General features: G+C 54.6%; 1 protein-coding gene across 4 annotated transcripts in view; it reads left to right on the top strand.

Moving 5' to 3' along the window:
• The window catches only part of SH3PXD2A (SH3 and PX domains 2A), a 230,898-nt gene that overhangs the window by 157,223 nt on the left and 58,090 nt on the right, over positions 1–15,585 (top strand). For 3 of the 4 annotated variants that reach the window (XM_014557825.2, XM_032491006.1, XM_014557827.2), the window contains one exon: positions 10,025–10,069. The exons of the other annotated variant lie outside the window; for it this stretch is intronic. In XM_014557825.2, the coding sequence (XP_014413311.1) occupies positions 10,025–10,069 (45 nt within the window). The remainder of the gene's footprint in view (positions 1–10,024; positions 10,070–15,585) is intronic. 4 annotated transcript variants of the gene reach the window in all.

Raw genomic sequence — 15,585 nt, forward strand, 5'->3', positions numbered from 1 at the left:
CTGGTACCAAGAAAACTGGGCAATATCAGAAAGTCCCTTCTGTTCCTTGTGCTTGAAAAGAGCTACCACCTCTTTGAGATGCTTTCCCCACCCCCACCCCCCATGCGGCATCTGGCTACTGGGTGCGGTGTTGTAGAAGGCCCCCGCGGGTGGCTGGGGGCTGCCTTTCCTCCTAGCCAGGGTCTTCCCAGCTCCAGCCCTGGACCACCTTAGACACCCCTAAGTGTTGGATCAGGGTCAGGGTTGGGTGCCTAACTGATCCTGGCAGGAGGGTGAGGTCCTTGGAAAGCTGTGATGACAGACTAATGACAAGAAGCCAAACTAAGACTGTCTTTGTATGTTGGCAACCCCCCACCCCCACCCCGGGAGACTTTCCTTGTGAACATGCAGATTTTAACGTCCCTTGTCCCAGATCTGTCTGGGTGGGACAAGTTCTCCTGGTCTGTTACCTCTCTGCCATACACTAGCCCTCCCTGGAGCCTAGTGGCTCCCAGAGCTGACAGTTGTTCATTTGCATTTGATCACAGGGTTCTGAGTAGGCGTTGACACTAGTGGCAGCTCTCCCAGGGGCAAGGATGGGGGAACCCTTGAGGCCTGAATTGATAAGAAGCAAGTTTCCGAGCGGATGCTAGTGTCAGACTCTCCCAGGATTGGGTGGTTCCTGCTGGACCTATAGCTGACCTCACTGGCTCTGGCCGTGGCCGTTAGGAAGATTTGTTCAATGAACATCTGACTGCCTCCTCTGTGCCAAGCTCTGTATTCCAAGCCCAGTGGTACCAAACTGGATATGATGAGGTCTGTGGCCTCAGGACTCTGAGTTGGGTCAGGGAGGTAGGAAAGTAAACCACAGTTATGTGATGTCCTAGTGCTATGATGGGGGTTGGGGCAGAGCGTGAGGAAGCCTCCCCGGGGGCAGCACACAGCCCTGCCTGCGGGTAGGGGGCCGAGCAAGGCTTTCCACCCCTGGTTCCCTGAGATTCTTAGATGAGTCAGCAAGGAGCGGGTGGCTGGGGAGGAGGGTGGCCTGCAGAGGCATCTGGCCAGTCTCAGCACTGGCTGTGCAAGCGTGCCACGTCTTCTCAACTGGGCTGGGGCGTGTCCTTCACATCTCCCCAGTACCTGCTGGGCAGTACTGTTTCAGAGATACCTCTGCAGATGGCCACCTGGGTTACTTAAGTGGTTGAAGCTTAAAAAGTTCTAATTATAAAATCAATGCACGTGCCTAGGTTGGAGAGAACTTGCCCCAAAAGTGACCTGACTTTTTCCTTGTTAGGAGGACTCTGGCTTCCCGTGGTCTCTGGGGGACACATGCCCTGCCTATGAAAGGAGGGCAGGAATCCTGATTCCATACGATTCCAGAGCCATGGCTCACCTAGCCAGGTGACTGGCACTAAGAAGTGCTCATTAAATATCTGACTAACAGATGGGTCTCTATTGTGGAAGGAGACTTTGTCCAATGGGTCTCCCTAGTGGTTAATGATTGACTAGGATGCCAGGACAGAGAAAGAACAGCCCCTTCAAGTCACAGGTGAAGACCAGGGGGACCCAGAGAAGTGATGTCACCTTCTCACTTTTGCAATGAGCCAGGATAGGGCCGTCTGAGCATGGGTCTCCCTCCTGGCTTCTCCCAGGGGTGGAAGCTCAGCATTAGCCAGAGACCCTGAGCTGTGGTGCCAAAGGGTTAACTGCATGCTTCCCCAGAGAGCTCACACACTCCTGACCCTCCCTTGTCCTCCAGGCCTTCCCAGCTGCGGCCTCCTGGGCATAGCTTGGTCACGTGAGAGCCAGATGTGGGGATTTCCCAAGCAGTGATACGTGTGTGCGCGCGCACGCGCGCGCGCACACACACTGCTCTGTTTACGTGGCATCTGAGAGCTCAGGCAATTGGTCCAAACCCACGCAGAGCAAGAGAGAGATGGGGGTGAGGAGAGGCCCCTGGGCTCCAGGCACACACCCTGGGAGGCTGCGCCGAGCCCTGCTGAGCCCTGCTCCCACCAGACATCATAGATAAGCCAGTTGTTTTTGCTCAGACTCCCATTTCCTGCAACATCCATCTTGCCATAGACCATATTGGTTATGGATAAAAAAAATTTTTTTAAACTCTTTGAAGGACTTCACAGCAGATGCTGGAAGCCTGTGCCTTCCAGGGATGTTCTGTGGGGCTTGGGTCCTGCCCATGAGTTACTCCGCACAGCACCAGCTAGTTTTAGGGTCTTTCTGGCCTGAGAATGCCCATATGTGTCTTAGGCCACCCAGGTAAGACCTGGACAAGAGGGAATGCAGGGACCTGGGTGCCAAGAAGGCCCTGGAGCAGTGGGGTAAGCTGGGCCTCAGTTTCCCTGTGAACCCCTTGGGACTGAGTGCACCGAGTATTCGTCCTGCCATAAGTCACCGAAGACTTTCTGGGCACCGCCTACTGTGTTGGGTGTGCTGTGAGGATGCTGACAGGGTTAAGACCCTGAAGGAACTTCAGATCTGATTGGAGAGACTCAGAAATTTTGATTAAGCACCTACTATGTGCCAGATACTTGCTAGGACTACAGCACTGTCCAGCTGACACGATCAGTAAACAACACAGAGGTCCTGCCAAGGGCAAGATGAGAGAGGCCAACAAACATTGATGGGGGTCATCCTCAACCTCATCTTGCAGGTGTGCTCTGCCCCAGCCCCTGGCCCTTCATCCCTAGCCCCGCCCGCTCCAGCCAGTGGCAGTATCCAGCCAGACAGCTGAAGCATCATAAGCGCTGCCCCAAAAGTGGGGTCCCGTTACAGATGCACAGGCTCCAGGACTCAACCCTACGGTCGCCCCCACCTACCACGGGTCCCCGCCCGGAGCCCTGCCTGCTGGGTCTGGCCCCAGCCTGCCCTCCAGCTGGGTCTGGACAGCCTGGGGCAGTGAGGATGCAATATATAGGCAGCGCCGACAGTGCCAGGCAGGTGGCCGAGGGAGCCATGCTGCCTTTAAACAGTTGGCAGTTGATTCATTGATACTCTGATAGCAAGAGTCCAGTCTGGAGAAAACAAGACATTGCGCTTTTCATGGCCCTGGGATGGCAATGTCAGTCCTGGGCCCGTTGCTGTTGACTCCGTCTCTCACGGCTCTTGTGGAGACTGAACCAGGGAGCGGGGTGGGCTGCTGGCTGGGGCCCTGGGGACCCAGCAGCTGCTCCCTTCATCCTGCATTGCTGGCCCCTGTTTCTGCTGCTGCCGCTGCCTCACCCTCACCAGCGTTGGCTGGGGGAGCTAGTGGGTGGGGGATTGGAAGGGGAATATCCCAGTAAGTAGGGGAGGACCACCAAGGCAGACCACCCCAGGGATGAGGGGTGGCTGGGATCCTGGAACTCTGAACAGTGTTGAATTTGTCTCTTCTCTGCACACCAGCGCCCCGGCTTGGGGAGAGGTGAGAACCCAAGGGCTTAGGGAGAGGCCGCCACCCTAAGGGCTGCAGCGGGGTCAGGCAGCAGCTGCTGGAAGCGAGGCTCAGAACCCAGCCGGCCTCCCCACACAGCGCCCCTCTGTCCGCCCACGGCCCATCTGACTCACCACAGCACTTGTCTTTAACCAAGAGGCTGAAGGTCTTTCGAGCAGGGTGGAAGGAGGAGGCAGACCTACCGGCCGCCCCCTGCCTGCACCCAGGCAGTTGAAGTGCTCCTGGGAGCATCCTTGGCCTCTCAGTCCACCCACTTGGGTTGGGCCATCTGTGCTGGCCCCAGCCATGGCCTAGGTGGGTGCCCTTGGACTCAGTCCCTAAGGGGCTGTGGAATGGCTTCAGGCCCAGCCCCCACCCCACCCCATTCCCCACCTGAGCCAGGAGACCGACTGTTCTCTGACTGTGTGGCTTAGTGGCCAGAGGGTCAGTGCTGCATTCCCACCCCGGGTTGGGCTGCCCCTGCATGGACTCTGGAATCTGGGAAAGGCAGCTTCTGGGGAAGGAGGCGGGCCCCTTCCTACTGAGACCAAAATGAATAGGAATATGACGACATTTATAAAGAGAAACTCAACAGATATAAAAGAGCCTCCCTTGGCCAGTGGCCGGGGAAGAACCAGAGAATGAAATCCCCTGTTTTTATGTTCCCTTGTTCCCAATTCTTAGCCAGTTTGCCTGGGCTCAAGTCTCGCTGTGGGGCCTTGGGAAAAACCTTAACTTTCCTGAGCTTCACTTTCTGGATCTGTGAAACACGGGTTGTTGTAAGGATGAAATTAGCTAATGCTCATTAAATGTTTAGCCCAGTACCTAGCATGCATGTTGCGAAAGTGGGAACTGGTATGCTTGTTCCAGCCCCAGCCCTGCCACTACCTTGCTGTGTGATCTTAGGCAAATTTCTTCTCCTCTGTGGTCCTGAGTCCCCAGTGTGCTCCTTCCAGCCTTTAGAGGTAATTTATTTAGCTCAGAAATCTGTGGCCCAGAACCCTTAGACCTTGGGCAGGACCAGCTACATAATTTACAGAGCCTCTTGTTCATAAATTATTAAAGATCTCAGATTGGGGACAGAAGGGTATGAAACCAAGCACAGGACCCTTCCAAGTGTGAGTCCCTGCGCACCTGTACAGATCACATGCCTGAAGCCAGCTCTGCCTTGGAGGCTATGCATGAAGGAGGCGGTCTGGGCTGCAGCATTGACCCCTCACTCCTCCAGTCCAAGGGCATGATTTTTTTTCATGCCATTGGTATTGATGACGAACTAGAGGCTGCTGCTTCCCCTGGAGCGGCTTCAGACAGTTGCCCAGGGGAGCAGCAGCTCATCCACCTTATAACTGGACACTTGCCAACTTCCCAACTGTGACTTTGGGTTAGAAGTCCTGTTTGAGCTATGGCTTGTTCTCCGGCTGCACCATCTGAATTCGTGCCATGCTTTTCCCGGCTGCCATTCATATCACTTCACTGTTGTGCCTCTGTTTCTGCTGCTCTGAGCACAATGACCTATTGCAGGCGCTATATATCAGTAGGCCAAGCTGGTAAAGGAACTATTTCTTTGTGAAGGACTGTCAGCCCTGTAGAGTTCTTGTAAAGATCTGAGTTACTATGTGCCTTTGACAGTAGTGTGCCTGCAACAAGCGAAGTGCTCTACTCATGGAAAAGTAGCAGCTCCTCCTCCTCCTATTAAATAACAGGACTGTTGAATAGCAGCTGTCAGGCCCTAATTAGTTGATGGCCTGAAAGCAGTGGCCGAGTTCCCTGGTGGCCTAGTCAAAAAGGAAAAGAAACATGTGGCATCTGGAGGAAACCTAAGAAATTTAGCCCTACACAAAGTTCAGTTTTACAAAAGGAGGGAAAAGACTAGAATACAACAGATATTCAGAAACCAGTTCAAGGCTGCGGTGAGGTAAGAACAATAGAATTCCCAAAGAGGGAGGTGTCTTGAGTGTTCAGTATGCTGAGATGTTGAAGACTGGAGGGATGCAGAGAAGATGGAAGTGGGGGGTTCATTCCGTGCAGGGGCCCTGCTTCTCCTCCCCTCCCAGGAGCCCAGGGCGGGGGCTGTGTAAGCCGATAAGGCGGGTGACCCTGCCCTGGTCGCCCTGAGCCCTTGGTTTGCTTTCATTCTCCGAGGAGTTTGTGCTGTTGGCTGTTCTCCTGTCTCTCCCACCTGGGCTCGCAGCCCACTCTGGATTTATTAGTTTGGATGGGTGGAACTCGCTTTACACCAGGGAAGAACTCCTGGAAGCATGCTTTGAGACTACATTTGGGTAAATTGAACCCAATTCTCACTGCTCTGGAGTTACTCAATGTTAACAGAAACCTTATTATGAACCAATAAGAGTCCATTTCCTAACTTAGGTCTCTCCAGGTGTTTATTATGTAGTACTTGGGTGTATATGTGCTTGTGGGGAACGTCCTTAAAGTTGGCGGCACTTGGAGCGTTGAAATTCTTGATTTCTCGTAATCACCTGGACTTGACAAGAGTCGGGTTCAGCATCCATGTGTCCTCAGGTCACTGTACTTGGCTGGGATTTGCAGGCACCTGGTTTTCTCTGGGCCTGGATTCTTGCTGGTCTGGCAAGCCAAGAGGAATGGGTGTGGCAGGGACATGAGTCTTGTGGAATGGCCAAGGGAGGGGCCCTGTCCCCATGCCTCCTGTCTCCCAGCTTTGTCCCTGTCACCCACTCCCCTTCTGTGTTCCAGAGGCCTAATTCCTGCCCCTCCAAAACCTTTCACAGGCATTAGGCCATTTCACTCTTAAGGCAGCCCTATGAAGAAGGCAAGGTAGGTATTTTTATCACCCTTTTTCGCAGATGGAAAAGAGGCTTAGAGGTTTGCTAAATGCCCCAGAATCAGTGAGCTGAGCAGAGTAAGCACAAAAACCAAGATTTAAAAAAATTCCTGCTCCAGTTCCTCTCTGCCTCCCAACTGTTGGCCTTCTTCACTTGAGTTTCACGTACTGAGCATGTGTTCAAGTGGTTTTCCCTGGAAAGGCAGCCTGTTTCTCAGGAAAGATGTTTCGGCTGTGGTGCACTTACATTACGGAGGCTAGCAGGTTTCTGCTGGAAGAGTCTAGAACGTTAAACAAGCACCTTGGAGATCAGTGGGCCCAAATGCCTGATTTTACAGATGAGAGCATCGAGGCCCAGAGAAGTCAAGCCACTTGCCCAGGGTCACAGAGCCAGTTCACAGTAAAACCAGTTGTGCAGATTCCCAGTCTCTCACGCCCCTTGCTTTCCACAAGGGCCCGTGAGTCTACTCTGTCACCAGAGAGAGGGGGATGGAGACAGCAGGGAGGGCAGGAAGCAGTTGGTTTGTGTCACTCACAGCTGCTCATTTGGCTGCGCCTGCCTCTTTCTCCTTCACCCCGTCTCCCCATCTCGCCATTTTCCCAGGCCTGAGCCAGCAGCCTTGTTGGTCTACTGGCCGGGGGGGGCCAGGGTCTGTGAGCCAGGGGCCTCTCCTCTGTTCATTGTAATGAGCTGGAGGTGGGGGTCCTCCCCACCCTGGAAGAGGGCTTGCTCGGGTGGGCTGGAGAGAAGGCACTCCAAAGAGGGGAAATTTGGGGTGGGAGCTGCGGAACTGGATTAATTCTGCGGATCCAGGGGGACTGGGAAATAAATCACGTTTTAAAAAGTCTTTTCTTTTTAAAAGACAGGCTCGTTTCTGGTTCGCTTCCCATTTTCCTTTGGAAAGAGGGAAGGCTTGCTTATTGTGGGGTGGGGGGCGGGTGGGCATGAGCTTGAGTTGTTCCACACTTAGGAGGGGGGACTCGGTTTCCAGAGGCTGAGGGATCTTTCCCTGTCCACTCCCCCTGGCCTGCCCAAATGCCCACACCCAAAGTCCTGGAAGGGCATCAGACCCTTCAAGATGATTGTTGAAAAACCCAACCAAGCAGCAAAGGCCTTGTGAGCATTTAGTCCAGGTGGGCCAATGGCCCCCACTTCTCTCTCCTGGGGTTTTAGAGCATCTCCCCATTGAAAGAGAACAGCTCCCCATCTCTGACAACCTCACCTCCTAGCCTAGGGCCTGGCAAAACCACTGCCCACAGGCCAAACCCAGCCCACCACATGGTTTTGTAAATAAAGTTTTATTGGCACACAGCTCATTCATTCCTTTACGGATTGCTGGGGGCTGCTTCTGCACTGAAACAGCAGAGGTGAGTAGTCTCAACAGAGACCACGTGGCCCCCAAAGCCTAAAGTATTGACCTTTAGTATCTGGCCCTTTACAGAAAGTCTGTCGCTCCTCCTCTAGCAGAACACGTCTTCCTTGGTCCTCCAGGCCCTTGGCCAGGTAATTTCCCTTGGCTCACTGACAGACATTAGCACTTCCCAAAAGGCTTCCTTCTGAAAACCCCAAAGGAAAGTGTACAAAGTAACAAAGCCAGCAGAGAAGGACAGAGGTGTGGGTAACCTCTTAGCTGGCTCAGCCCAGGGCTGGGATGCGCCTGGCAATAGGCCTGCCCTAGGGCGTTAGGATGGCCTTGTTGAGAAGCGGCCCACTTGGCCACATGTGGGGCACAGGAGCAAGAAGTCAGCCCCAGCAAGATCTGGCACCAGGCAATGAAGCCCCACATTCTGAACTCAGACCCACTCGGCCACAGCAGTTTAAAGCTTCTGAGTGCGTCTGCCTTGTCTTACCTGCCCTGCCCCACCCGGGACGTGAAGGCAGGGCCAACCTGGCTCCTGCTGTCCCAGGAGATTTCTGGCCACAGGATGCTGAGTGTAGCCCCCCAGAGTCCCTCTGCCCCCATTTCTAGCGGACCCGGTGTCTGGGGCTGTCTGTGGGAAGCATCTCTGGGTGCCAGCATTTTCTTGGTGCATCCAGTATTGAGCTGCCATCCAGGTCTTGTCCTTGCAACTCCAGGAGTCTGATTTTCCTGATGCCCCGAGAGCTGATTGAACCAAGCTCATGGGATATGCCCAGGGGACAGGTTCAGAGACGTTAAGTAACTTTATCAAAGGGGTCAGAGCCTGGATTTGAATCCAGACAGACTCCAGAGGTCTCACCAAGCCTCTCCATGAGAGCTCCACTCTCTTGGTTTACAGTGAGAACCAGCAGGGCCAGGCTTCCCGGTTCTGTATGGGAGCCAGCCTGCAATTGGAGGGAGGCTTGCTGAATGAGGGAGCGTTAGGTCCTTTAGTTTGATACCACTCACTTTAAATGGTGAGTGGTATCAAACCAAAGCCTGAAGCCTGTGTCCCCACAAGAGATGGGCACGGTACTAGCTGTGTGACCTTGGGCCAATTTTCTTCATCTGCAAAATGGAGGGAGTACCTTATCGTTGTGGGTTTATTGTGGAAAATAGATGACTTGTTATATGTAAGTGCTCAGCACAATGCTGGGTGTGCAGTGAATGCTGTTGTGATTGTCATTACTCTGTCAGGCAGCTCGCTCTCCTGGCCAGCGCTGGGTGGGCAGGCCGAGGGTTTGCCTCTCAGACGTGCACCTCCACGTTTCCTTCTTGTGGTCCCCACTATAGCCAGTGCTGTTCTCCTTGGGAGGCAATGAGCAGTTCAGCAGAGGAAGCACCAGCTGGGGTGTCCCAGACCTGGTTCCATTTCTGGCTCTGCTACTTTGACCTTGTGTGCACTTGGGCCGGTTCCTTCCCTGTCTAAACTCAGAGATTCCACCCCTGTAAAATGGGGCAAAAAATGCGTACGTATCTCAAGGGATTGTCGGGTGTAAATGAGCCACTGTGACTATAGGTGGACGATCAGTGTTACGTGCTGACCCTCTGATAGTCTAGAAATGTTCACACCATTAATTAGGCTAAGAGCTTCTTGCCTCGTTATGTTACTATAGCACATTTCACAATCTTAAGCTATTTTAGGTGCTTTGACTTTGTCCTTCCCTCCTGGCAGGAGGACAGCTTTTAACCTCATTTCACAGTTGAGGAAACTGAGGCCCAGATCACACATGAGTCTTTGAGCCTGCAATAGAGCCTCATCTCTTCTGGTCACGAAAGGTCCCCATCCTTCTGGGTTGGAGTTGGGGTGTGAGACTCTTTAAAAGGAGGTTTCCTCCCATTCTGCCAGGGCCTGTCTGTCCTTCTCAATGGTTGGGGCTGGGGCAAGGGCTGGACAAGACACTGAGGCCCAGGGGTGCGGTGCCCGGAGACTGGAGACAGGCCTTGGGCTCTCCAACCTGGATGTTGAAGTTTCCAGGCCCAGGCTGCTGAGCCTGCTGGCCTGGTGAGGATCTTTGGAGCCACCAGGCCCTCTGGGGTCAGCCACCCACATAGCCAGAGAGAAAGGTTCAGGCTGCCTTCTCCGGAGCAACGATAACCCGTGGGCCCTGTTCCAGACAGGGATCGTGTAGGATTCTCTGTGCTCCAGAGGATTCCTGCGTTTTTGCAGACACCTCATTATCCTCGTCCTGGCCGGCAGTGTCCCAGCGCCTCTGTAATCACTCAGGCCCACGCCCAGCAGCCGTCCCAGGGCCAGGAAATCACTCCCCTCCCCTCCCCCGCCTTCCGCCGGCCCCAACGCGGCGCCTGCAGCCACTCGCCGGTGGACCTCCTGCCTGCCTAACGGTTCTCTCTCCTCCTCTGATTTCTCTTCTCTCCTGCTGCTGCTTGCTCTCGGGGGGGACTCGGAAGTGTGGCTCTCCAGCTGGGCTGAGTCTCCCAAGAAGGACGTGACAGGTACTGCCTGCTGTGCATGTGTGTGAACATGTGTGTCCCCAGCATGTGTGCGTGGGAGCCGGTGCCCGCCGGCTGCTCTCCGCCTGCTTCCCTGTGATGTGTAGCCACCCTTTGTCAGCATGTTGGGCATCTTCTCAGCCCTCTCTTGCTCTTCCACTGGCTGTACCCTCTGCCCTCCTTTTAACCCTTTTTAGGTCCCAGGTCCAGCCGTAGAGCCCTTTGATGGGTGATGACCACACAGCACAGAATGTGTGGGTTTGATTTCGGCTCTGCCACGTCCTGGCCATGCCTCCTTGGACGGGTTGCGTAACTTCTCTAGCCTCTTCAAGTGGAAGCAGCACCACCTCACCAGGAGTCTGGCACACAGAGTGCTCAGGTGATGGTGAGGCTGCCATCATCTTCAACCCCTCTGAGATGGGCCAGCCAAAGATTATTCATCTCCCTTTAGGCAGTTAATGTGAGGCAGAGAGCTGAAGTCTGGCATACCCTGGAGCTGAGATGGGGGGCCGTGTCAAGTGGGGGTGTGTGGGGGGGTTGCCTTAAAACTGTGATGAAGTCACAGCTCCCTTGCTTCCGGGATCCAGAGCTTGGAGCTGCCTCTGATCTTGGGGGCCCTTCAGACCTTGGACTGCCTGGCTGCCCATGGCCCTTAGGGACTTGGGCCTGTGCCCTGTGTGTGGGCAGAGCTGGGCCAGGGGTCAGTGGCTTGCCTTTAGCCTTTGTCTTACTGGACAATGGTAGAAAAACCTGGATAGCAGTGTTCTCAGCTGTTAGATGGAGATGGTGGCAGGTAGAAGGATGGTGTTTCCAGAAGGGTCTTCTAGAAGCCCCTCCATTTCTGTAAGTGCCACCTGATCTCCCTTCCCCAGCCCAAACCTGAGAGCAAAGGTGAAGCTCGGGGTTAGGGGACAAAACAGAAGGGTCAGAGGTCTGGGGAAGTGCTGGGCCAGCAAGGAAAGGGAGCCGAACATAAGGGGGCTGGCACAGAGGAGAAGGCAGTGGACAGAGGACCCCTTGCCTGCCCCAAGCCCCTTGCAGTCATCCTTCTGGTGTTGCCTGTGACCAGGGCCTCGGCCTGAGCTAATCACTGGGCTCCTGTCCCTTTTTCCCCTCTCCATGAGCCAGTGGGCCAGAGCCCACTTGGCTCACAACAATACATTTTATTCACCAAACGTATAGCCTGGCTGCCCGAGGGCCTATGGAGGGGCCGGCCGGCTGAGGCCGGCCTGGGAGGAATCAGTTGTGAGGGGCTGAAGGGACCTTGGTGGGATGCCCTGGGTTTGGGGGTCATGGAGAGCATGGGGAACCTGGGGCGGGGGCCACCGTAGGGCTTGGCTTCTCAGGATGAGCCCAGCTGTTTGGAGAGAGAGGCTGAGGGGAGGCAATGTGGGCTGGGGGAAACCAGCCAGACTGGGAGTCTGGGGCCGGAGTCTCGGTCTCTCTGTCTCTCTGGGCCTTGATTTCCCCAGCTGGAATGTTGGTAAGTTCAGTGACAGGAAACCCATAGGTAAGGGGCTGAAGCCGGGGATCCTTATAGACAAGGGTCCTTGGGCTGCTTCGGCTGGCATCTACCCATGAGTGGGCTCAGGGGCTCCTGGACTGGCTCTCCAGCTGGCAGTGCTCACTGCTTCCAGGAGGTCTGAGAGAGTCAGGAGAAGGGATGGAGCCATGGCCACCCTTCTCCTGGCGCCTGTGGCCCTTGCCCTAAGCTGCCTGTTGGTTTTGAGGCTTCAGAGGAACCTAAACCCCTCTTTTCCTCCCCACATCTCCCATTTCCTGTTTGCTTTATAAACACTGTCTACAATTTACATAGAATATTAACCCTGTCACTTCATACCACACTCAGAACAACCCCACAAGGTAGGTACTGTGATTGTTCCTGTTTAGGGATGCGGAAGCTAAAGCTCAGAGAGGTTAAGTATCGTCGGCAGGGTCACAGAGCTAGTAAGGGCGAAGCAGGACTGGACCTCAGACCCCAATTTTATGCTCTTGTACCATGAATCTCAGGCAGTTATGTCCTATGGCACCAGTCCTGGGCTGTCTGTCTACCCTCATCAGGGAGACCTTTGTCTAAGGCACAGGGAAGTCAGTGCAGGACAGGAGCAGGCACTGTGGCTGAGTGATCATGTGGCTCCTGGAGGGCAGAGATGGCTAAGTAGAAAGGGGCTGGTAGAAGGGAAGGCTTTCCAGGCAGGGGAAACAACTAAAGCAGACACTGGGACCTAAGAACCTACGTAGAACAGTGTGTCCGGCACACAGTGGGTGCTCGATACACGTGTGTTGAACAAATGACTATTGCCTGGATCAGAGGCGTTGTGTGTCAGGGAACTTGGGGAGCTCAGGTTGTCAAGAAAGTCTGAGCTTAAGTGTGGCCTTTCTTCTATAGGCAGCAGTGACCCACTAAAGATGTTGAAGCAGTGGACTGACTAGGCAAAAGCCTCATTCAGAAGTTTAACTTGGCAGCCGGGATCTTGCAGGAGCCAGGGGTCCATCCAGGTGGTGGTTGGAGGAATGCAGGTGGGAGGCAAGGATGGGGCAGGGCTCTGGGGAGCTGCCAGGGGCTCTGAGAAAGGCACAAAGGCCCATCCCTGGATGAGACTCTTACAGAGTCCCCTTCCAACCTGGGAGGAGCTCTCCTCTCTGAAAAGGGTACACCCCCTTCTCCATGTCTCTGCTAAAGCCTTCCTGTCTGAAGACAGGAGGCTCCTTCCACTCCCCCTCCCCCTCCCTCGGGCCAACTCCTTCGGCCCCCAGTTTTCCAGGCCTTGGCTGGGAGAGGATCCAGAGCAGCCTCTGTGGGATGACGTCACCCAGCGGCCTGCCTGCCGAGTGGTTTCTCATCTGGATACCTGCTCCCAGCTCACGCCTGCCTGGGCAGCCCTGGGCAGGCAACACCCTAAGAGGCAGATGCCAGAGAGCGCGAGCAGGGAGCCTGCTTGTAGTGAGGGAGGGTCAGGCAGCCAGGAGGACAGAGTGTCTATCGGTGTGTCCATCTGTCTGTCCCCTAGCCTATGTGCCACTGTCGGTCTTCTGTGCTCTGGAATGCCTGGAGAACATTTTCTTAACTTTTCTACCTGTGTCCCAGAGTGTCAGTCTTCAGACAGCTCAGGCCAATTTTCCAAGGGGTGGGATGGAGGGGGTGCAGTATGTGGATTTTTCCCCTCTTTGAAATCTTGCCTCAGATTTCCTTGGCTTGGATTAAAATGAGCTGATGTCTCTCCATTTGCCGACACCCGACTTGTCCTTTCCAGCAGCTTTTGGCCACAAATCACTCCTCACTCCTCCCTGCCTCTGTTTCCCCATCTCTCCTTTCTCCCTTCCAGAGTTTAGTTGTCTAGCTTCCCCAAATTTCAGAGATGAGGTCCTGCCTGGTTTACCTGTATTGGTTCAAAGCAAGCCATTAAATCACTCTGTTCATCTATCTGCCCATTCATTCATTTCACAAATGGTTACAGAGTGCCTACCCCAGTGGGCACTGTGATCTGGTCAATAGATGCCACAAGAGTTGACAGGGAACCAACACTCCAGTCTTTATTAAACACCAACTGTTTGCCACATGTGTGGGTACAGGATGAGGCAGGGTCCCTCCAGATCAGTGGCTCTCTGTAGGCCATGTACAGGGCAGAAGTCTGGACACAAGCAGTGGTGTCAGTTGGGCCTGGGTTTAATCCCAGCTGTGTGACCTTAGAAAGATTGCCTCATGAGCCTTAGTCTGCCTTTGCATGAGATGGGGCTATAACAAGGACCTACACCTGCATTGTTCTGAGAATCAAATGAGACAGCCCGTGATAAGGTCGGCGTTAGGTGGTGCTGCCCAGAGTGAGCACTTAAGAAGGCTTGCTGTTCATTGCCGGCATAATCGGGGTTCTCTCAGGATTTGGAAGCTCTCTAACCAGCTGGGGAAATCCTGTGTTCTGTTTGTATCTTGAGTTTTCCTTTCCCACACACTGGAAAGGGAGCCCCCGTGTCCCACAGGGCAGAGGCTGGCCCTTTTTGCGCTGGGTGCACTTAAGAAGTGCCCTTGGCCACAGAGGCACTGCCCCTCACCCCAAGGGTGCGGGGGGTGCACAGTGGGAGGTAGTCTGTCCGCTCTGTGCCCAGCACTGTCTCTGTCCAGCTGGCAGGGGCAGGCACGAAGCTGGCCCCATCGCTCAGCTGTTGGTTGCGTTTCAGCCTGAAATACAATCCTGGCTTTGGGGGGGCTGCCTTGGGTAGTGCGTACCCATGTGGCAGGCCTCAGCTGGGACAAGGTCCCGCCTGGGTCTCCAGGGGGCCGAGCGGGAGCTGCAGGGCGCACACCTCCTGGGAGAAAACTGCCAGGGGCAGTGGATCCTTTCCCCTCCGTTGCCCCCTTGCCCTAGGTTAGATGGCTGCATGGGGAGACCCAAAGATCTAAGCAGTGCTTTTCTCACCCTGGCTGTGTATGAGAACCACGTGGGAGGACGGGGTGTCTAAAAAATACCCAAGACCAGTTAAATCTGGATCTCTGGGGGTGGGGCCCAGACATCAGTATTCTTTAAAAGCTCCCCAGGCGATCTTATGGAACCAAGTTGAGGATCATTGTACTAGAAGAATGGGATGTCTGGAAATAGGAATCAGGCAGTTCTGTAATGGAAAGACATGGGCTTGAACCTAAAACATTGAATGAATTTGGTTTTCTCTATAGTAGCTGTGTGAGCTGGGGCAAGCCTCTTGTCCTCTCTGGCCCTCTGAGGTGTCTTTTGTGAAGTGGGAAGGCAGGAGGATTGTCGTGAGGATAAAATGGAACGGTGTACGTGCCTGGCATAGAACATCTGCCAAGTTAGACTCAGGCATGCAGGGAATGTAGCAGCAGGCTGAAGCACCAAGGGGGCCATGTGGGACCTGGGGACCCTCTCAGCCATTTCTATAGCCAGGCTGGCAATATGAGGCCCCTAGCCTTTCAGGAGATGGGTAGATGTCTAGTTTAAGAAGTGTACTAGGAATTCCCTTCTGAGGGGAGATCGGGGGGTATGTAGGAAGGCTTCCTGTAGGTGACCGGTAGGTCTCTGGTTTGTGGATTCTTTCAGCCCCTAGCAGGTCTGTATTATCTTAGGTGCTTTGTCCCCACTCCACCCTAGTGGAGTAATAGGCACAGAGAGGTTTAAGCAGCATGTCCACTGTCACACAGCAAGTAAGCTGAGATGGGCACCCACTCTGTCCACCTTCCAGCCCAGTGTTTGTGCTCTGGTCCGGTGGCTAAGGAGGACAGGGAAGTTGCTTGCTCCTGGGAACCTCCGGCCCACTGCCCTCCTCCTGCTGAGCCCCACCTTTTCACCCCTCAGGCTCCTGAAATTGCCGGGAGAGGGCGGCTGGAGGCTTCCAGGAGCCCAACCACAAGCCCCAGCAGAGCTTAAAGGCAGAGGGAGGCTGAGTTGGTCTCCACGCGGCCGGAGGGTGGCAGCCAGGACAGACGTTGCCGATGCCCTGTAGGGAAGCGGGGCTGGGGTCTGGGGCTGGTTCCAGGGCTCCAGGCCCGTGGGCTCGGTGGCAGCGCC

Source organism: Camelus ferus, chromosome 11, assembly GCF_009834535.1.
Source record: "Camelus ferus isolate YT-003-E chromosome 11, BCGSAC_Cfer_1.0, whole genome shotgun sequence".
NCBI classification, from domain to species: Eukaryota; Metazoa; Chordata; class Mammalia; order Artiodactyla; family Camelidae; genus Camelus; species Camelus ferus.